At 37.6% G+C, this 22,463-nt stretch overlaps 1 protein-coding gene across 6 annotated transcripts in view; it reads right to left on the bottom strand.

Moving 5' to 3' along the window:
* The window catches only part of DDC (dopa decarboxylase), a 73,904-nt gene that overhangs the window by 25,457 nt on the left and 25,984 nt on the right, over positions 1-22,463 (bottom strand). For 5 of the 6 annotated variants that reach the window (XM_054192357.1, XM_054192355.1, XM_054192358.1 and 2 more), the window contains 6 exons: positions 19,770-19,883; positions 18,966-19,085; positions 13,281-13,415; positions 10,627-10,770; positions 2,232-2,298; positions 32-126 (listed from right to left, as the gene is read on the bottom strand). In XM_054192357.1, coding sequence (XP_054048332.1) covers positions 32-126; positions 2,232-2,298; positions 10,627-10,770; positions 13,281-13,415; positions 18,966-19,085; positions 19,770-19,883 — 675 coding nt within the window. The remainder of the gene's footprint in view (positions 1-31; positions 127-2,231; positions 2,299-10,626; positions 10,771-13,280; positions 13,416-18,965; positions 19,086-19,769; positions 19,884-22,463) is intronic. The other variant, XM_054192360.1, reaches the window with a different exon arrangement.

The following is a 22,463-nucleotide window of genomic DNA, read 5'->3' as shown; positions in this document are numbered from 1 at the left end:
CAGGTTGCTAGAGAAGAAACATTTCATTCACCTCCACTCCGTTTAAGAGATGCCTGAATTCAGGGCAGACGAATGCACTCCCAGCATAGGCTGCATCAATATGCATCCAGATATTTTCCTTATTACCTAAAAAAAAATAAATAAAGTAATTGAAGGGGAAATAAATTAAACAGCAGATGAAAAAGCCCTATTAATTTGCATGAAACCAAGTGCCTGAGAGATTTTTCTTTGATGTTATTATTTTTCCAATTTAAAATTGAATTAAGAGATTAAATGTTTCTGCCATCTGGGTTTCCGTTAATACATAAAGATGTATACATAACATATTCTTCTTCATACCCACTTTTCCTTACATGTCTAGGTTTATCTTACTAATATTAAGCAACATAAAATATTAAATTATATTGATTTAAGAACCATTATAAAATACACTTTAAAAAGATGTATGTAGAGATGTAGTTATCATTTCTATGGTAGTAAAACTATCTACTTTAATAAGAGGGGCTAGTTTTAGCTGTGCTCCCCACTTCTAACTCATGAATCACAAATACGTTTCTAAACAGTATTTTTTAAATATTGATATATGTGCATGCGCATGCTTTTGAACTATGTACAGCGAACTATTTATTTCAAGGACCGAGACACTTATGCAAGAGCAAGCATTGAAAGGTTAAGAAAATGCTAGATTTGATGAGTCACTGAATGGTTTCTGCAGAAGTATTGTAGCATATGAACCTGTATTCTCTGTAAGTTAGTATTCACACTCTGCTATAGATCACCTGTATTAATACACACAGTAACAATCCGGTCTATGAGTTGATGACTGAAGCCCACATAACAACTTGACATCGGTCACCAAATAATTCTGATGGGTATTTCCACATACAGAGGTATATCCATTCAGATACGCAATTGGGCACCAAATTCATGCTGGAATTTTCATTCTTGTGAACTACATTTTCTTTTTGCCTAAATGTCTGGAAAAAGCTAATAAAATGTCATTCGTAACATCCACGACTTAGGTTTATTTGAAAACATGTTCAAAGTGCAACTGATTATTTATTTTTAAATCCACTTCATTTGAGACGCTGCCTTTATTTCATAGGACTACTGCTCATGTATATTAAGAAGAAAATTCACCTGCACACGGAAAAGCTGGCATGAGACTTATGATTTGAGTAGTGCCTTATCCTTCTGCTGGCCTCTGCTGCACAAGCAGGAAATCATTGAGAGCAACCAGTGAAACACGCATGATGAGTTGCCATACCTAAAAGTTTTGGTGTCGCTATGTTATTAGGTCAGGTCTATGGGAATAACCTGAACAGGAAAATAATCTCTAGCTGCTAAACAGACTACTAGAAACCTTTTTAGAAAGGAGGATTAGGAGAAACTGAGTCCCTGAGGCTTGTGCTGAAGGGCAGGAAAACTCAGAGAGCAAGTCACCACCATGAAAACCCCAAAAGTTTTAGGCCCCACCTGAATAAATTAACAGAACATCAAATCTATCCGTGTTTCTATGAGGCTGCTTCCAATTGCTTATAGCTATAAATTTCCTGTTCTAAATGTACACCTGAATAGATACGGTGCCATTCAGTTGCATTTTCATCAGCCAGCAAGCGTGTGCTTTTGACCAAGCCTTGCTGCACACCAAAGTGTGACACGAGAGACCATAACACAGAAACACTTATGAAGAGTCCATGACTCAGTCACTGTATTAAACACCCTGGTACTTCTCCTGTTTTCTTGCAAGAGGAAGGAATTTGGGGAAGGGAGAGGAAGGATTAAGGAGAATACGTGTGGATTTTTGGTGCATATTTCCCTCCTTTTTATAGTTGTTAGAACCCTACAGAAACAAGACACTTGGTGCAGAGGAGAATTAGAGTTCAGCCTTTCCCTGATCTTCACCACTGCTCTAGATGCTTTTGCAGGTGGAGAGCTTGAAGAAAAATGTTACAAACTGAAGCGCTTACAGTATTTTTTAACTGACAGCGTTCCAAAATACGCCCTTCCCAAAAAAACACCCTTAAGGCAATGGCCTTTGTACTCTTTTAACGGTTTAAGAACACAAACTTGCTGCTTGACCTAATATTAGAAAGAGAACTCTAACTGAAGGTCTCATCTATAAGTAGCCTTATTGAATTTGGACACTGACGCTGCATAATGACCTGGAAATGACTCAGTGCGGCTTAAACTGGTATCTGTAATTTTAGAAAGTAGCAGCAAAAACTTACAGATAGGACCCAGTTCTAACAGTTTGTCAAAGGAGCAGCAAGGTGTGGTTCCAAGTGTTGCACACAACTGCAGAGCCAAAAAAAAAACAAAGGAAAAAAAATTGTGTTATAGCAAAGAAAATTATCAAATGAAAAAAACTGCCTGCAAAGGCAACAATAAACAGAGAGAATAGAGGATACAGGGCAACATGAAGTGATTTTAGCTGACAGCTATCCTTCAGTGGAACCTTTGAGAATCTTATTTTTTGTTTCAAGCTCCCATAGGCATCCATTGAGACAGATGAATAAAATTGAATGTAAACATAAAATTGACTGATAATTAATGTAATATATTCATAGTATTATATTAATGCTATATTGTATATATTTTCAGTGTGTTCCACATGCTTATCACATATGCAATTATTATCAAAATGATTTGCAGTTTATGGTATATAAGCAAGCTCTGAACTTGAGAAACTTAAAGGTGCTAGAATTCCTGTTGACAGAATGGATCATCAAATGTTACTGCCTAAATTAAAGAGCCACAGGTCTGTAGCAGAGACTTGGAACTGATTTCTGCTCATTGCATCTGCAGCCTGGGACCTGTTCATTAGTAGCGTTTGTTCACTATTAGGTTTGGAAGATTTTTTCCCAGAGAAAATTTTTCTCCCAAATTCATCCTAAAATACTGGGACCATTCTTCCTTCATTCTGTTAATGTCTCATTTAAGGTATCCTGCTGCATGGCCAAAACCAGAGGCAATGTAAATGCTGAAGTTTCACAGTAGGAAGGTGAAAAGAGGTTATGGTAATTTACTGGGAATATGCAGGTAGAATTATAACCCAAAAAAACCCCAACTAACAAGTGCATATAAACTGACATTGTTTTATTTTTCATTGCTACACTTATCTTTTAAACACGCTGTCTCATTTTTATAAGCAATAATAAAGGCTGGGCCTGGTTTTTGCCTCGTACTGGAATTTTTTATATAATAAAAGACATTTTACAGTTTAACTAGGTAAATAAAGTATACTGGTTTTTAGTTAGAGTATTGAAGTACAAATGAATTAGATGATTTATCCAAGGTCACACACAAACTATAGTACAGCCAGGAGATGACTACAAATATGTAACAATCCAGAATTTTGGGGTTTTAGTTTTGTACTTCTGGTTACTTTTTCTGCCAAGTACACTGTTAATGCACTATCTTTTGCTTTCACTCTTTTTCCCTCTGTATCTGCAACTACCCACATTTTCTAGCGTCCGTGTGTGTGTGTGCACATCCCACAGTGAACTGATGACAAGACATATAAGAAGAAAAAGGAACACCTAGATCACACTTGTCCATCCACTAGACCTTTCAAGAAACATACTGTCATAGCAAAACATAGATCCAATTAAACATTAAAACTCCATACAGTGCACTTTTGTCTCACAGCTCCATAATGTGTAAGTACGCAGGGCCTTTGGGTTCCCTGTCTCCCTTGCAGCAGGAGTGATACCATCAGGAAATGTTTCCAGTGGTTCCTTCTCTGCTTTGGACTTCCCTGGCTCATCCAAGTAATATCTTCTACTTCTTAAGTGTCTTAGTTTGTCCAGCACAGTAGGTCTTCTGTTACACTAGAGGATGTCCTCATGGAACAGCCTGCCCAGGGAGGTGGTTGAGTCACCATCCCTAGAGGTGTTTAAGAAACGTGTAGATTTGGCATTCCAGGGCATGCTCTAGTGGCAGAGATCGTAGGTTGTTTGGTTGGACTTGATGATCTCAAAGTTCCTTTCCAACCATGAAGATTCTGTGATTCTATGATTCTAAGAGCAGCATGTGTTGTTGTCATTGCTGCCTTAGTTGTGGAGCTGCTGCAGGGTGGGGACATGTTGCTGAGAGGTGCAGATGGTGGCTCGCGTGTGTGGGACAGGGTGGACTTTTGGCCTGTTCTGTTACAGTCATCTTGATGTGAGCAAGCACCTCCTTAGCAAAGGATTTTGCTCATGTTTACGTTACCTGATGTGGCCTCACCTGCTTTCAGCTCGCTCCCTCTAGCACAACAAGCTTTCTACTTCAGAGAAAAATAATTTCATGTCATTATGCCAGTAGCAAATTGTTTGCCAAACCCTATAATCTGTTCTAGCATAATATCACGTTTCACTCGTCAAGTGTATGCTCTTTTCTGGTCTTCTAGCTCGGACATTTGCATGCTGTCTCTTCTGCATTTCACTGATATCTCGTTACTTCTAGGAGTTCCCGTTACTCAAAAGTTAATTGATGCCAGCTTTTTCAGGAGGGTCTTTTTTAAAAAAAGTTGATACACATTTGCACCAAGTATTTCTGCTCTAATTAAACAGACTGCTTGATAGCTACCACTATTTTACCCTTTGTTCCCTTGAACACTCATCGTCATTCGTAAGTTATCACCCACTTTCAAGCTAGAGATCCCCTTGACTTTTTCACTTCTACCAGCTATTGGATATTGGAGACTGTTACAAATCATCTACAGTCACATCTTGAAGCAGATCCTCTACACATCTCAGGACTAAGAGTTGGTTTTCCCTCTGGGCCTTCCCTAACTAGTCCTCCCAATAACTTCTCATGAAGTTTTAACGTGTTTGTTTATTTTTGCATTTCACATTCCTGTGAAGCTTTTTTTTTTTTCTTCTTTTCATTCTGTGAAACAAGGTGGTAACAGCACACTAGAAAGGTCTGACATCTTGGGAAAAATAATCTGATTATGAGACAATGAGTTGGATAAATGTGATGGGATTTTCATTTGCAAGTTCCAGGTTCTTAGTGAATTCATGCAAAGTGAGAGACGTTTGGTTTCCTACTTACTAAACTAGGCTTTTCAAAATTTCTAGGAAATCCCACAATTAAATAAACATCCAGTAAAAAGGGCAGGTGCATATGCATTCAAAAAGCCAGAAATTTAAAATTATACATCTCAAGAATATCGAACTAATTCAATATTACAGTGCTAGAGGAGTAAAACCTCTCTTTTAAGTATACTTTTGAACATTTATGCTTCTGTATTATACCATATACATCAGAAATATTTTAAATTGTTGTAGGAAGCTTAATGGAAAGTACTCAGATAGTACTAAATTCATATAAATTTATGTACACTCTTAGACGAAGTCATATCCTGCCTTTGTATAGGGCAGACCTGATTAAATGCAGTCATATAAAACCCTGAAAACATTTTATCCCTGACAGCACACATGTTCCCCCAACTTCACAATTACAGCAATATTAATAATTATGTTTCATTGCACCAATAAAAAATATTGTCTATGGGAAAAGTTGCTATTAAAATAAGAAAGGGACAATTCAGAACGTTTTCCGTATCAAGCTGCTAAGAACCTGAGTTTGAAACAAATACAGTTCTGAAAATTAGAAGCACACTGAATATATAGTTAATAAAATTTTGCTGCTAACACATTTTCCCCTCAACATAATCTGATCTTTATCTATATTGGGCCTTCCCATGTTCCTGAGACACATGAGAAGAATAGAATAATTACAGTGTCTTGAGGTACATTTATGACTTCTCTGGAAGTTTAATCATCCTTTGAGGGAGGTTACTTTAAAAAGATTGCAGGATATTTTTTTTAAAAGGAATAAATTTGCTCCCTTTTTCTACTAAAATGAATGAAATATATATTTATGAATGAAAATATATTTATCACATTATTGTCTACCTAGGATGTTCCCACAATCAGGAGAAACCTGCATTTCATCTTTGGCTGAACTACAGGTCTACAAATTGGGGCACAAGAAATGAAGGATACCATGATGAAAATTCTAATTTTCCTGCATACATAAAGAATAAGGGTTAACCCATTAGACTGGAAAATACACAAATAAAGAGTCAACTATAGACTTCGCTCTGCTTTTATACATATGTTTTATGATAATATGGTGTGGACTTTCTGACAAGATTAGAGTGAAATTATCTCGGCTAGTCCAGCAATTAAAATAATGATGGAGATTTCACAACAGAAATTTACGTATTGTTGTTGTTAGTGTTGTACTGCAGTTAAAGTATTCTCCTCCTAATCAGGATAAGGAGTATGTTGCTTCAGTGAGAGATTATATGAGTTCAAACATATGCTTACTTGTTTAAGTAACGGCTTATTCTGTAAAGCATACCTCAGCTTCTAAAATAATTTTGTTGTCCTCTTTGTAGGTGTCTGAGCCTCAAAGCTACTTGTTTTAATTCTCAGAAACCACTTAAAGTGACACATCTGCTCTTGTCAGGGCTCTCATTACCCCGCCTCAGTACTACACAATGAATCTAACTCAATTTGTAACCTGTATAACACCAGCAAAATCACATTTGTGCAAAGGGCAGGGACAGTCTGGATCACAGAAATGGGACTGATGGCTCAGTATAGCCTGCAGGCATTATCCTTTTCAGGTTGTGCACTTCAAATTTGACTCAGCCCCGGCTGCGAATACAAAGCAGCTAAAATGCTTGCCTCAGTCATCTCATGTATTACTTTCCTGAAATCAAGAGCTATATCAGGGAACATGCATGAATCTTTATGATGCCCGAGAGCAACGACTCTCAGTCTCTTCAACTGGAAGACCTCCTACAGCTTTTGAAAAAGATGTGGATATATTTTGCACGGTTTCATCACAAAGCTTTTCATTTGCAATTAACTAAAATGAGGCAGAAGTTTCAATGTTCTCTTTTTATTTTTATTTTCTCCTAATCAGCTGTTTGCCAGCTTGCACTCAAGAGAATGCCTGTGGCTTGAAGAAAACTGACACAATTTACCAAACCACCATTCAGTATTTTACAAAACAGCAATCATTCACTAACTGTGGGTTAAGAAACATCGCCCTAGAAGCCTGTACATGTCTTGAGAACGCTGCTTCTAAATGGGAATCTGTGGTCAGGATCTAAGTGTTAACTTCTACTGAAAAGCTGGCTCCTCTGTCAGTCTAATTCTGATTTATTGTTTCCCGCGTGAGTCCGGATACAAACAGCCTGCTTCTTAATATCCTGTAGATCGTGGTTCAGAAGAGTCATTTCAGCTAGAATCAGAGAGATTTCATGCTGGGTCTTTGTTCAGCAGCAAGGTGATCATGTTATAGCAGCTTTATACTGGATGAGGTTGTTGAAATATATTGTACTACCTATATCCCAGCTGCAATATATATACTTATACACATTTCAAGTGATCTAGGCTTGAATGCAGTGGACCCTACCTCTGAATTTAGCAGTGCTTAACTTAGTGGGCTCCATATTTGAGCACGCTGGTCAACGTTCATTCAACGTAGAGGCTTGTCTCAAGCTGGGAGCATAGGGTCCAGTGAGAAAGGCATTTACACATGTGCTTAACCACCAGTTAGTGTTTATAATTAATGAAATGGACGTGACTTCAGCACATGCTTTAAAGCTCCCCCTTGACTGGTGTCCAGATGAAGGGCTGTGTATCAGCCACACTTGGAAATTGCTTCTCAGTAAATCGTAGCACCTTTAGTGCCCCAACACCTGACACAGTTAAGTGCTTTGTTTGCACAGGCTGCTTGCTTTACTATATATAAAAAAAAAAAATCTCTGTTGCAATTGCTGCAAAAGTATTTTGAAGGAGATGAATTAACACAAGTCTGAACTTAGAAATAAAAAAAGGAAACAAAAGTAGAGATCTGGGTACACTAACTGGCAATAGCCTTGACTGAACAAAATTATATACGCATTACTAGTGCTAAAAGACACTAATGGCGGATAGGAATTCAAAGACTCATTTTAAAGACAATGCCACTCCCAAAAAAGGCTGTCTGCCAAATCCTATGTATGTGAAAAGCAAACCTATAATTACCAGATTTCTGTAAATGAGAGAACCTGTTTCACACCAAGCAAATGCATCCCTGATTCTCCACTCACCTCTATAAGCAAAGCAATTCTATCAAGTTCAGTATAATGATTCCTCATTTATACATTAAATATAAGAGGAGGATCATGCCTATAAGGCATTGTAAATTGTTTGTATTTTCTTTTTAACCCCCACAAAACTTTTTTTTTGCTGAGAAGGGAGACTGCATCAGCTTGGATGGGCAACCAAGATCTCTGCATTAGGAATGATCTCTCTGCTGTCTCTTCAGGCAAAATTTCTTCTGTTAAACTTTTTGCTTTGATGTTGAATCACTCCCCTTAGTGAAGGATCAGTGAATACAGGGAGACAAGGATTAGTGTCATAGTGTCCTAAGGTGTTTCCTTGGCAATGCGCATATCTCTGTCACCAGAACAAAATAAAATAGCACCAAATTACCCAAGAACAAAAGAAATGAAAAGGCTTTTGAAATCTGCAAGCCAGAAAAGGGAACGCTAATACAGTGCATGGACTGCTGCTCAGCATGACAGAGAATTAACACACCTTTTGAGTTAAGAGGCCAACCATAAAGATAATGAGATCTAGTTTAATCTAAGCTGACATTTTTTATGTATACAAACAAATGGAAGACCTGGCACAGGCCATATTAACTCAGAGCGAGCCTTTACTGTCTTTGAAAGCCTGTTTTGCACAGCTAAGCAAACAGAGGAAGAAAAACAACAGTTAAATCACCCTTTGTAAAGGTGTCACTGAATGCATAAAACAGAATTTTTTATTTCTTCTTGGTACACATAGAAAAATTAATAAGGGATGAATATTTATGAGAGACAAGTTGCATTTTTTTGTTAATGGACAAAAGATAAGAAAAAACCATTAGATTTGTAATTAGTGCACAGAGATGTGATATAGTGCTGTACTTGTAATAGTTTAAAATTAACAGTAAGATAAACAAGTAGAACCTTATACAAGATATTATGAGCTGGTACCATATAACAGACAAATAAAACACGCCTTATGGCACATCTCCACTTCAATACATGCAGCACACAGAAGTTCATTTAGGCAGCCTTTTAGATGCTTTGTTTCTCAGTCATAGTCTTATTATATTGGAAAGCAATTGATGGGATGTGCTTGGTCATCCCAAGGACTTGCTAGTTCTAGGCAGGCTAGAAATTAGCAGCATTTTGCACATATGAAAAACACTTTTCACTCTAGTCATCCTCATACTACATAAAAACAGATACTAACGGTTAATAACAAGAAGAGTAAAAACATTACATTTTCAAAAAAGCTTGGTGAAGTTTAAGCTTCTTTTTCTTATTTCACACTTATCCAGGACTATAAGCAAGCTTAATCTGCTAATTCTTCTGAAATCATTTAATAGACATTTAAGTCACGTTAGCCCTTTTCAAAATGTTACCACATGAAAGAAAAGAAAAAAATTGTTGCCAGGCATGACTTTTCTGAAAAAATCATGACATATTTTTGACTCTCTTAAAAAAACGCATTTCTGAAGTTCTTGGTTTCTAAAATAAGTTTTTTCCCCTCCATTTTTTGTTCAGTGGAAGCCAGTAAAAACCAGTATTATTGGTAGCACATTATACCCCTTTATAGATCTATACAGCTCATGGTCTATATCAAGTTTTGTAGAGGCATAATGCTTGGAAATAAGCAAAATATTTAGTTGATGACGTACAAAAACACAAGAGAGGATACTTCATGAAAAAACAAATGGTAAAATCTTGCTTTAACTTGAAATAATAAGATGGTGTTCTGAACTGACAGGAGGAGTAGATCGCAAATATTCTTTTTGATCAGGTACTTATCATAATAGAACCAAACTTTAAAATTATATCCAATCTAACACTGTTCTGTGTCAAAAATTGGGGGATTATGAGCTTTAGCCACTGAGATAGATATAAATATTTGCTTTTGCTGGCCTGCTGTGGAAGCAGGAATCTCTGGAAAATAAAGTGGACAGATAACAAGAAATGATGACACCTTAGAACTTCCACAGCCAGGTGCCCTATAGCTCACCTGTTAGAGGTAAGTCACATACTCCCAAATGCCTATCTGACAATGTCTGATCTTGCTGATATTTGGGGTACTTTATGGAGGTTGATTTCTTTGCTGAAGTAGTGAGGAGGAGAAACTATTTTTTCTTGAAAATACTTAAGTCAGAGATACCGTCATTTAATTTATTGCCTTTAAACTTGTTTTATGTGTAAGTAAGTTAGAACCCAAAAAATAAAAGTATACCTTTGTAAAATAGGCAGTTCAGAATTTGAGTGTTAGGAGATTATAACATCGCAGGATTACATGCAACTACAAAATTTGCCTGCATTTATTCAACTGGCTAATATAACTTCAAGTCCTTTTAAAACATCCATTTTTGCTGAGAAGTGCAAGCAACTGCTCAAATGAGTTTCTTACACTGCACAGAAAGACGCGTGAAGAACACTCATGGAACCTGTCCTAGTATTCTAGCTCCCTCTTTTAGGGATGAGATCATCTACTCACATCAAAAATAGCTTATCAGAAGCAATAAACCCACTGATCAATTAAATCCAGTACTCACAAAGAATGGGATAAGACCAGAAGCCTTGTCTTCATCCAAAACTTTCCTTAGGGCAGAACCACAAACACTAAATGTATCATCTGTAGAAACACTTTTAATCTTCACACCACCAATTAATGCAGCCCTTTCCACTGACGAATGAGCCTACAAGGACATGGGCAGGTTTTAAGACAGATACCTTTTATTGGAATGTAAATAGTTCATTTGAATTTGAAAATATATAATCATTGCTTTCAAGTAAAGCAATAGTTGAGATCCTGGGACTGTTGCTGGTACATAACAGATATGTACCTCTCCCTCTTTCATACAGAAAGACAGACAGACGGACACACACACATGCATATATATAGATATAGATATACATGTACATACACATACACACACACACTAACAGAAACCCTGAAGCATTCTTGAAACCATTGTCACGGCGTCATTCAGACAAGAGTTAAATTAACCTTAGTGAAGCTTTAATTAACATATTCACAATTAGGTAGGTTTGATTAAGAGCTCCAGGATTTGGCTCCAAATCAACTAAAAGACATGCAGATAATCAGCTCGCCTGATAATGATTCAGTTGCTCACTAGCATATTTTTATGGCATACAGGTTTGCTGAACCCTAAAAAAATATATGTCATGGTATGGTATAGACTGAGATATTTTCTTACATTACCTTTTTTTTTTTTATTATTACCTACTGAATAAATTGTAGTTCAATCATTCATTCATTTTTGGTAGGCAATTAAGGATCATTCCCAATATGTTATTTTATTTATAACCCATTTTATTTGAATTCCTTTTAAATAGTATTTTTTAGAACATAAAGTAAATCTCGGTAAATAAAAACAAAGGTATCACTAAGAAATTCTTATAAAATTGTGAAGTATAATAGTATAATAACTCTATTAACAGTAAAAGGTATGGTTAGCCACAAAATACTCTCCTTTAGAGCATGACTAAAACCAAAAAAAAGCTATTTTACCTTCCACTTTCTACAATTTTATGAATCATCATTAATTTGAAAGGAAAAATTCCTCACCTTTTCATATTGTGATTATTTTCATTCATAATGTCCATCCAGCCATGTTGGTTCTTACTAGTGACTACAAGAGCACTTACGAATTCTATTCTAATTTACCATATAATCACAGAAAAGATTAAGCCAAAACACAGGTTGAACAAAACCAAATGAAGATAAAGTTTCTGCCTTTCAACTTCACATATCCTGGAATGATGTGTTTTAAAGGCAGATTGACTATTAACTTGCATCTCAGCAGCACCTCCTGCTAAAGTACTTTGGCAAACTAATTAGGCACCAGCTTGAGAAAATATAGAAGTCTAGATTTGAAATATAATTAACTGCTTTTGAAGCAAAAAACAGTGTGTACCATAGCAATACCATACGTCATTCAAGTGTACAACAGAAAGAGGGATTTTATAACTCATTTATGCAAGAATTGTAAATAAGCAAACTATAATAATACAGTGAGGTTGTTAGCCCCAGCTAGAAACTCAGAATTCTTCCCTCAAGCCTCCAAAATTGTAGTAGGTTTGCTAATAACTGCAGCCATTCACAATCTTAAGGTTAAAACTGCCAACATGCTTTTGCATTATAGCAAATCATTAGTGACATGCTGCTCCTAGAATTCCTAGACCTCAGCAAGGTACTTGGGAATCTCCCACCACCCTCGAAGACAGCAAGGAACCAAACAGAAATGAGTGAAATGAGTGGGCAGCTACTTAAGGTAGCCAAATAAACACGGCAAAAAAAGGCTGATGAAGGAAATGGCCTGAGAAAATTTAAGAATATAAAAAAAAATACCCTGACTTCTGTCCTGGTCCCAAACAGTCAGGTGTCTGCTGTCAGGGGTAGCTGGATGCTCCTTTCAGCTCCCAGGTCTCACATTCAGTGTCCCTCGCAAGAGGAGCCTCAGTCAGGATAGCCCAGGCACAAAACTGACAGGGATAAAGATTCTCCCAAAATGCTGAGAATCTAAAATGATCTCGCAAGACACAAAAGATCTGAGTTCAGCTTTCTGCTCTGGGTCTCCTTACCAGCCAACTTTTTACCTCCCTCCCGATGCATTCTTGCAGTGTTGTGCATGGTTTTCTCTCCCGCAGAAAGGCTTAGGCTTACTTTCTTTTGTGGATTATTGCCTATGAGTCACGCAGGTCTGTTCTTAATGCAGAAGGACCAGTGAGCTCTACAACAATCTGCTTTGAAAGGTCAGCAATATCTTAAGGCAAATCCTTCTATAAACATAAGATCCTCTGACCTTCAGTAGAGAGGAAGGCCTGTCAGTCCTCATTTCAGGTCAGCCACTTACATGGGACAAAAAATGAAAACAAGTAAAAGGTTTTGTGCATCACTGGGTCAGTGACTCAATACAACTGAAATTATCACCTTGCTCAAGTATGTTTATTTAGTTCAAATGAGCTTTTCTTGTAAAGAAGCAATACTTACGTAACACTGACCTCTGGATATTTATTCTTTGTATCATGGTAGTACACATGAGATTCCAGCCAACTTATGATGTACAGTAAGATTTAAAGAAGCAAGATCAAATAGTCACCAATCCAAAGACACCTGCCTATTGAGATGGCTGAAATTGTTAAGTAGAGAGCCCGTGTTTCCATGTTTTTGAGACATGCTCACCTGATCAGAAGCATAGGCCACCAGCCTACCCATGATGTCTGATTCTGTTAGCTCAGGCTTTTCTGACTGCACCCGCCTGATAGTTTTTGTTCTTGCAGCAAGCAGTGAAATCAAGGTGGCCTCGCTTGCACTTCCCTGTGGGACAAATTGAAGGAAGGTTCAAAAAGAAGACATTCCAGAAGAAGAAAAGCAATGTTTTCTTCTGTATGAATCTGCAAAGTTGTTAACAGAAACTGCCTGTGAGAAACTGCGCAATCTCATGCTTTTTAAGAATGTGTGACAGCAAGGGAGGCGTCTTTATTTGATCTCGCTCTCCTCCTTCCTGATGCCTCTCTGTCTGTTCTCTTTAATCTCTATGCTTGTTCAATTTAGGCACTAGCCTTGCAATCAGTGCTAGAAAGCCAGATTCACAGAGTTAAATGCACGTGAAAAGGCTCTTGAGCCAGGAACCAATCATTTGTTAACCAGCAACAATGGCAGAGTAACTGTTGATTTCTGTTACTCTGGATTTCCGCACATTAAACTTCCATCAGAATCTGACTGTCAAATCTCATTTCTGTCAAGCAACATGCATAATTATAACGCTTATTTAATATTTAGAGTTACCCTGGGCAAGTCAATTATTGTGGCTAAAAGAGAAAAAACACTGAAAAAGAAAAAAAACTATGATTCAGCTACATACGTAGCTAACTACATTTCAAAGTATTAGTTATGTACATTTTATTCATCAAAAACACACAGATGAAAGGAACAGTCACACGCTATGTCTAAATTGCCCTTTGACTCACAAAACATGAGCTTAAATTGTGTCTTGGATACTCTGTGACAACACAGAGGGGAATTCTTTGTACAATCAACCGTTACATTTCACAGGAGAAGACAAGCTCCCACAAATTCTTTTTATGGTTTTCCTCTAGAACAGGCAGATGAAACATACTCTAAACTGCTCTTTTAAACTGTAAGTAACGGTTTGTAGACACATGTTCATAAACCAAGTGGGTCTGGGTGTCCATATGCAAGACAGAGTTTTTAGGTACTTTCACAGTTGAACAACTGTCACGCGAATCTTCCTCTGTCAAGCACACAACACTACAATAGATCCAGTTGCTTATATTAGTAAGTACGTCTCGGAAATATCCCCAGTGTCAACAAGCTAATTTTGGAGAGATGTTTCTGATGCTGTACCAAAATTCTGTTCTCCCTCTATTGTAGACCTGTGTATACTTGCTAATTACAACAAATGTTTAAATATTGGGGAAGTCTTATTTCTTCCCTGGAGGTGTGCCTGATCCTACAGATTTCATACATGAGAATGATCCCAGTCAACTCAGACTTTCTCCTAATACTGAAGATAGCTGAGCTATTTGTATGAGACAAATCTGCCTTCTACACATATCAACATGTCAACAGTGAGTGAACTTAACCCAGCTGAAATTCAACCGCCTCATGAATAGAGCAAGCAGGGAAAAGGACAGTCCCTAAACATTTACTAAACGTATCGCCATGATGAAGATATTTTATCTGCCTTTCCGGTAGTGTGGGATTTGAGGAATTTAGACCCCAGGGTCTGCATCAGAGCACAAAGATGAGCTGGGGACGGTTTTGTGCATTTCTTATAGCTGCTGCTGCACACAGCATTATGGCAACGGAGGGAAATATTACAGATACAGAATGGTATTGGAAAACAGGTATCACTCTTGGGTCAAGTAAGGTAGAACTTCCATGTGGAGGCAAAGGGTGAAGGAAAATTCTGTCCATTAATTACAGAAAACATAATTTGGCAATCTTCCCATTTAATCTTATGCTGCATGTGGTCTGTAGCCAGATACTCAGAATACTCATCAGAATATCTGAACACCGAGAAATCATGCCTGCCCATAGTTCTCAAAACTCATGATGCAAGAGCGCGTGCACACAATTATCTTCATCTTACACATAAAGAACTTGCACGATCTGATTCATCTGACTTTATCTGTCCAAAAGTTAAATATCTGAGATAAAATAATAGTTATGGGGCCCTTAGTATTCAGTTGTCCTGGAGAGAGGTAAGCATAACCAGAAAGCAATAATTCCATCTATTTTAGGCAAATATTCCAGACTAAGATAAATGGTTCCTCTAAAGGTACCTTCTTGTACGCTTAACTTTATCTGACAAAACATGAGAACAATCTCACACACTGTAAGTTTCCTAATGAGAAACTTCTGTCATCATGTCTTGGTTAGAAAAACTATTTCTGCCATGCTCAGCACAGTATTATCTAATAACAGTGAAAAAAAATAATATCTGTGCTTCCTGACAGTCCTGTGAGCTACAATATAATCACTCAGGCCCTGGGGGTCCAGCAGACATGAGGCATCTTTTGCAGTCAAGAACACCACCTATTTTCTGAGAAGCTGGGGTTTTTTCCTATTTTTTTTACAAGCAGTATATAATCTTCTAAAGAACCCTGCCCAATCAGAAGACCTGCATAGTGGGCATATATTACCAGAAAATATTGTTTGAAATAGCCTTTCCAGCAATTCAGCAGAGGAGAATACTTTTTGTTTGTGCAAACCACTGCAACTTATTGTGACGTTCCTACAGTTTTTTGTGTAAGAAGTAAGTTGTATGTCCTCATAATGAAGTTAGGCAACATAAAGCCTGTGTGCAACACCTAATTCCATCTCGCATCGGGCAAGTCACTTAAAACAACCTTTCTTAACTTTGGTTCTTCGCAGTACAATTAGCTCTAGCACCCTTGCATTTAATATGTAGGAAATAATACTAATTATGACCTTTATTAAAATATATATTTAATATATATATTTAATACGTATATTATAACCTTTCAAATGTATGTGGAGACAATGGCGCTTTTTTCTTCTTCTTTTTTTTTTTTTTTTTTTTTTTTTTTTTTTTAAGTGATGAGGCCCTGTAAAACTTAGTGTCTTTCCAGGATATGAAAGAAAGATATAGATATTAAAGAAATGCACCCAAATACATAAAAGAATATGGCTGTAGGCAATTCAAAAGGTTAAGGCATTAATTTGAGATCTGGAAATTTAAGCCCCCACTATTCTGGAGACTGCCTGGCTGGGCAGGCAAATGACTTAGGCTCAATAATAGTCAGCTTTCTGAGGAGTGCCACAAAATGTCCTGGCATCCTGGTTGTTCATCCAGGCTGGTGCGTAGTCGGTGTATACAACAGTTCTTGTAAAAATTTCCTTACACAGAAACAAGGATGAACAGGAGAGGGTCTGCTGAATCTTGCCTCCTGATACAGAGCTGGTACATAGCCCAAAGGCATATGAATCCAGCAACTTGGAAATGTTTTTGGATGTTTCATGATAGGCATAGGCTTTTTCACCTTCCCTCAGTTTCCATAAGTCACCTTTTTTATACTGAAGCTGACAGTGTTTGCAGAACCTCGTTTGTAAAGCTCTTCTATTCCCTTGGCACTTTAGTCTTGCAGTAAATATTTTTGAGGAAAACAACCCCTGGATTCTTGAACTACTCAGCTAACTGACAAGAAAGATAGATCAGCAGCGTTCCTAACCAGGCCAAAGACAGGCTGAGTCTCATTTTGTTTCACCCTTAAAATACTTCTTCTTTGCAGAGCAAGAAAACTCTTTATAATTCAAAGTAGGTACGCTTTTCAGCAGTTTATCTAGAATGAACAGCAGGATACAAGCTTCAGGAAGAAAGTTGCTTTCTCACTTATTTTTAAAAGCTGGTTTTTTTCTCCTCTTGAATGCTGTATTCTGCATTAAGTGAAGGATGATGATACCTTTCCTTTTACCGCAAGCAAACAAAGGTTGCCATGGCAAGCAGGCTCAAGAGGCGGAAGAAATATCAGCAAGAGCTGATGTTCATGTCCACCAGAGCTCTGAACTGAAATTGTCTTTCATCTTTTGCCATTTTCAAGTGTCATCCTGCACGCAACAACAAAGTGCTTCATATTGACATAGACTTTCAAATGTAATTAAGAGCCAATTTTCACAGGCTCAGTTTTACCCAATACCACAATAATTACTTGGTATTTACCAAGAAAATGACTGGCACTTTCACGTGTTCATGTTGTCTTTGCCTCATGCTCTCTTATCTGTATCATTATTTCCTCAAGAGCAAGACAAGAAGATCTGCAGCAGAAATTACTTCATCATAAGCAGGAACACAGAGCACCACTTTCAATTCTTGAAACTGACTGGTTTCTGATGAAAATTATGGGCAATCCAGCATCATCAGCCTGGGAGGGCAATAATTCCTGCTGATAACCACCAGACATAATTGCTTGCTTTCACTGGTACAAAATAAATACTGTTGAGATGCATGACGAAAACTTGATTTCTTGAGCACAACCCCCTCCCTAGTAATCATTAACGAAAAAGATCCTAACAGAGCAAGCAGATAAGTAAAGCGTTATTCTGGAAATACACTGGTGTAGGTGCAGCTCTGCCTAGGGGAATCATAGCAGTTGGGTTAAATTCACACTCACCTAGGAAGATATTGGGAAGAATGTATTGGAATAATCTGTAGGGATTTGCAGTTGAGATGAAAGAAAGAAGCCCTCACTTCTAGCATTTAATTCAGATGTATTTTAGAAGCCTATCTTAGGATAAAATGGATTGTGCCCTGGCCTCCAATGACCAGTCTCCAGAGATTATCAAGGGAGCAAAGAACAATTATTTGAAAGTCAGTCTTTTTCATAGGAGAGATCTATTTCAGTTAGATTCATAGCTGTGACCAGAGTCTGCATTTGCAGAAAGGCCATGGCTGACAAACAATACAGCTTTATTATGCATGCAAGTTTGCCCATTGGTGATATATCCATTATTGTACAGATACTCTGTTCAGACACTGTAGGCTTTCATTAAGTACTCAATGTCAAAGTTTCAGAGTTTTGTTCTATTTTGGATACTGCAGTGTCATCTGAAAATTGTATTATCTACTGATAGCACTGTTTAGGTTCAAATTTTAAGCACCTCTTAATTTTATTTTAATATTCCAATATTTTATTTTGTTATATAAGGGAAACTTCTTAAAATAATTTCAACTTCTTTGACAAAGATTGATAGACTTTCTACTACATTCTCTTATTTCTACTTATAGAAGATTCTCTCCTATATTCTTTTCCATTGCTTGATCTCTGAGACTTTTTTTCTGAAAAAAAAAGGAAGGCTGTTTTGGAAACTGACTGAAGTAAACCATTGAACATGTCTAAGGTGGACTTCGTGGAAGCCTTTGTCACCACTTTTCATGATGGTGTACTCAAAATCCTCACATATATTTCTATTTGAGAAGTTTTTTTCTATTTTCAGCTATGGAACATTGCTGCACATTGTTTGTAAGTATGAGCTCACTTCACTTGATCAACAAATTAAAGTTTCCATCCTACACCATTTTTCAATATTATGATTTGAATTTTAAGCCCAAATTGTGCTGTTAAGTTGAACTACTAACAATTCCTCACAGAGACAAGGGTTTCGGCATTCAGCTGCTCTGAAAACAAAACCATGACTTTCATCAATGATCCTACCCACCTGTGCGCATTCTCACAGAGCATTAATCTTTCTGAAAATCTGAAAGGAACCTATGTGGCAGAAAAAAACATATCTTTCCTTTTCTTAGTGTTTTGGTATGAAGGTTTTACAAAATCATGAAGTCCACAAACTCATCCCGTATTCTTTTTTCATGTCCCCTCTTACCTGAATGACTCCTCCACCTTGGCCATCTTTCACAGCTAAAAACTCTTCAGGCAAATTAATCATCTTCCCTAGCCAATCCAGCATGACAGTCTCCAGCTCCGTGCAAGCTGGACTTGCAGCCTGTGTTGAAAATAGAACAGAGGCAATAATCTCACTAGACCATGAAGAGAAACAGGATCCACCAGAGCAAGAATAACTCTTTCTCTCTCTCTCTCTTTTGACTATAGAGGAAGAGACTAGCTGACTAACTTCACCAGCTAAATTAGGGACTTGAAGACCATTTTATGCATGTTGTTTCTAATATTTACTAAAAAAATGTCAAACTGGGCCTCACATAGAACCATGACTATCAAATGTCAGAGCTAGGATTTGCATCTTGCGTATTTTTTTTTCGACATCAAGTACCAACCTCTTTTGAGAAGAGCCCATCTCATATAAATGTGGATTTTTTTAAACACAATTTTCCATTCACCCAGATGATAAGAGAAGTAACAGCACTGGGGGATAGGCAACAGTCATACCACTTAATGAATTACCAGTAAGTTTGCACTGCTACCACTAATTCTAAATGCTGGTGATTTTTCAAGGGCAAAACTACTGGGAAATAGTCTTTTATTACTGGAGTCATTCAGGGTGTCTATGCGAAAACACTTAGTTAGCTAAGGAAATTTACCCATAAAAATAGTCCTGCGACTTCAGTGCTATTAATCAATAATTTCATTGAAGAATGTTACTGAAATGCTTGAAATTTTGGCAAGGTGAAGCACTATTACCACATAGCAGTACATGCCCCAGTAAACTTACCCAAGAGAATCCCATACATCCTATTCCACTACACAACATATCTCCAAGAAGAGCTGGGAAGGAAGAGGCTGCAGGGAAGTAGGCAAAAAAGTATGGACTGTGCCAGTGAGTCACCTGTATTAAGGGAAACATAGTCATTTTTAACTAATGCAGGAAGCAGAAACAAATCGTCACAATGTCAGAAAAGATTAGAGGTTGGGACCAGTCAACAGTTCTCCACTACCTGGCTGTAACACAGGATTCCATTTTATACGAAAGCTTACCTTGTTTTTTCTCAAATTTTTACCTATCTTTTACTCAAAGTAGAAATAAATTAGTTCTTGCCCAAATCTCCCAACAGCTCCAAAATCAGAGTTCTCCATTTGTCTGCCCAGAAGACAAGAATTGCATGGGCAGTGGCAGTGTGAGTTTCTGTGCAGGGCATTGTTCTCGAGCCTCTGCTTCCATGGACTCCAGCATTTTGTTCTTTCGTCTCTGTCATGCAACTGACTTAGCAAGCGTGTCTTCAGTACAGTAGAGATCCACGGAACTCTCTTGCCCACACTCTGGAGTTATCTTCTAAAATTCAGGCACTGAATCTGGCCAAAACAGCTCCTCACCACAAAATGAAACAATCCATACCAATATCTACTACCTTCTGTAGAAAATTAAACTATCATCTCCCCCTACCAAGTTGTGATTTATGCACAATTCCACTTTATACGTACTAATATAAGAGAACAACACAACAACTGCACAAATTGTAGCCAATTCATTGTCTTGCAGCAGCAATATTTAGAATTCTCTTTAAGCAATGTTAAGGATCTGTGAGATACTGGATAGTGCTCCACAACTCCAATCTGATAAAATTTGAAAACAGGAAATGTACTGCCACACTGCAATATTCAGTAGAAATAATGTGATCTGATACATTTGGCAAAACCAGCTTTCACATTCAAGATAAAAGGCAAATTTTAGAAAAAAAGTGCTTCCAGAGGATTAAATGGAGTATAAGCAATAATTCAGCAGAATGTGCATAAGATCTTTCCTTTACTGGAAATCCAGAGGCTGCTAAGTTATTGAAGCCTAGACTTATGCTGTTTTATTTGTTGGGTTTTTCTAATACTGGAGGAGTTCTGTTAAGACTGGAGGATGGTAAGAGCAGCCTGAGAACATCACTCGCCTGAGCTCAGTGATCCCTTACTGTTTTGTTCTGCATTCCTACCTCTAATTAATATTACCTTTCACACTCCCCAGCCTGTGATAAGGTTTCTTGTTCTGGAGCTAACTCAGGGATCACTGTACTGCACTGTCCTGGATGCTGCAAACACCCCTTTTATTTCCTCTTCTAACCTTCTTCATGCCAACAACCAGCTCTTCCTTAAGAGACATGGTCCATGCTAAGGGAAAACTGTCTTAACTCTTGTATACACAATATCAGATCAGATATCACTTTCTCTGCTGTAGTATACCATATATAACATTTCAGATGCTCCTATCTCTTTCATATAAAACCAGCTCCTATCCACTACAATTTTCCTTCCACTGTCTAAACTAGCCCTATACCTGTTATGTTCAAGACTTCACTTTTACTGGTCACTAGGTTTGAACCTGCTCAAATCAGGTATCCAAAGACAAGCCACTGTGAACATTTTTAGCTTGTATCTGGTCAGGATCTCTTTCTTTGCTGTAATGAACTTTTAGAGCACTTGTGGCAAACACCTTCCTTCACAAATCAGAAAAAAAATTGGATGGGACTTGGGTTCTTCACAGGAAAATAATAAACAGATTTAAAAATAGCCAATAAACAGCGGTCCCTGATAGGACCCACATGTACTGACTTTCACTGACGTCCATAATGAGCCAGGACTGCCACTGTTCATCTCCTCAGCTCTAATCCTCTGTGATCTGTAAGACTTGTGACATTTATCTTGGGTTAATCAAGTTAAACTGCCTACTTGCTGGGAGCCATTTGTTTGATGAAACACAGCAGATTCCAGTTGCACCACTCACACAAAGTGAAAAAGCCAAAAGCCCTAGGGCAAGTGCAGCTGCGGTTCTTCCTCTTGCCTCCCCTTCCCCTGATCAGCTGTAAAATTCATTTCTTTCGCCATGTTGGAACAGATACACTTAGTCAAATACTGCAAAGAGCTTGACATAATTGATGCTTGTTTTTTCAGCCCTCTGCTGATAAACAGTGATACACTAATGTCTTGGGCTCAGTAATTACCACTCTAATGCTTCTCAGAGACATTTTATTTCCCAGATTTCCTCTAAGGATGTCTGTCTGTCTTGTTGCTTGCTTAGTCTAAGCAAGAGTCTTCCTTTACCACACACTAAAGATAGGTACTTTGGCTGGAAAATTAGCATATTCAGTACTGCTATTTGCAGTTACAACTAAACTCGATCATTTTTGTCTCTAAAAAAGAAGGAGATATATTTCAAGGGAACAAAGCAAGTCTGAGAGAAAGGTGACTCCCACTAATATTTTTATATGCATGTCCCTTCCACCTTGGCTTCCTGCTGTGGAGATCAGAGTTCATCAGTGTTCCCTCAGTCCCTGTTTCAGTGTTAGGAACTTATCACCATTATGGTCATTATCATTTAGTGGACTGCCCTTTGAAGGTCTACATCCAATTTCACAAGAAATAAAAGAAGTTTTACCACTCATGCATGCTTGTTCTCCTATAGAATAAAGACAGCAATGGATACTGC

This window comes from Rissa tridactyla, chromosome 2 (genome assembly GCF_028500815.1).
Source record: "Rissa tridactyla isolate bRisTri1 chromosome 2, bRisTri1.patW.cur.20221130, whole genome shotgun sequence".
In the NCBI taxonomy this organism is placed as follows: domain Eukaryota; kingdom Metazoa; phylum Chordata; class Aves; order Charadriiformes; family Laridae; genus Rissa; species Rissa tridactyla.
Note: the sequence above shows the minus strand (reverse complement) of the source record. Positions and strands in the feature narration are given on the sequence as shown.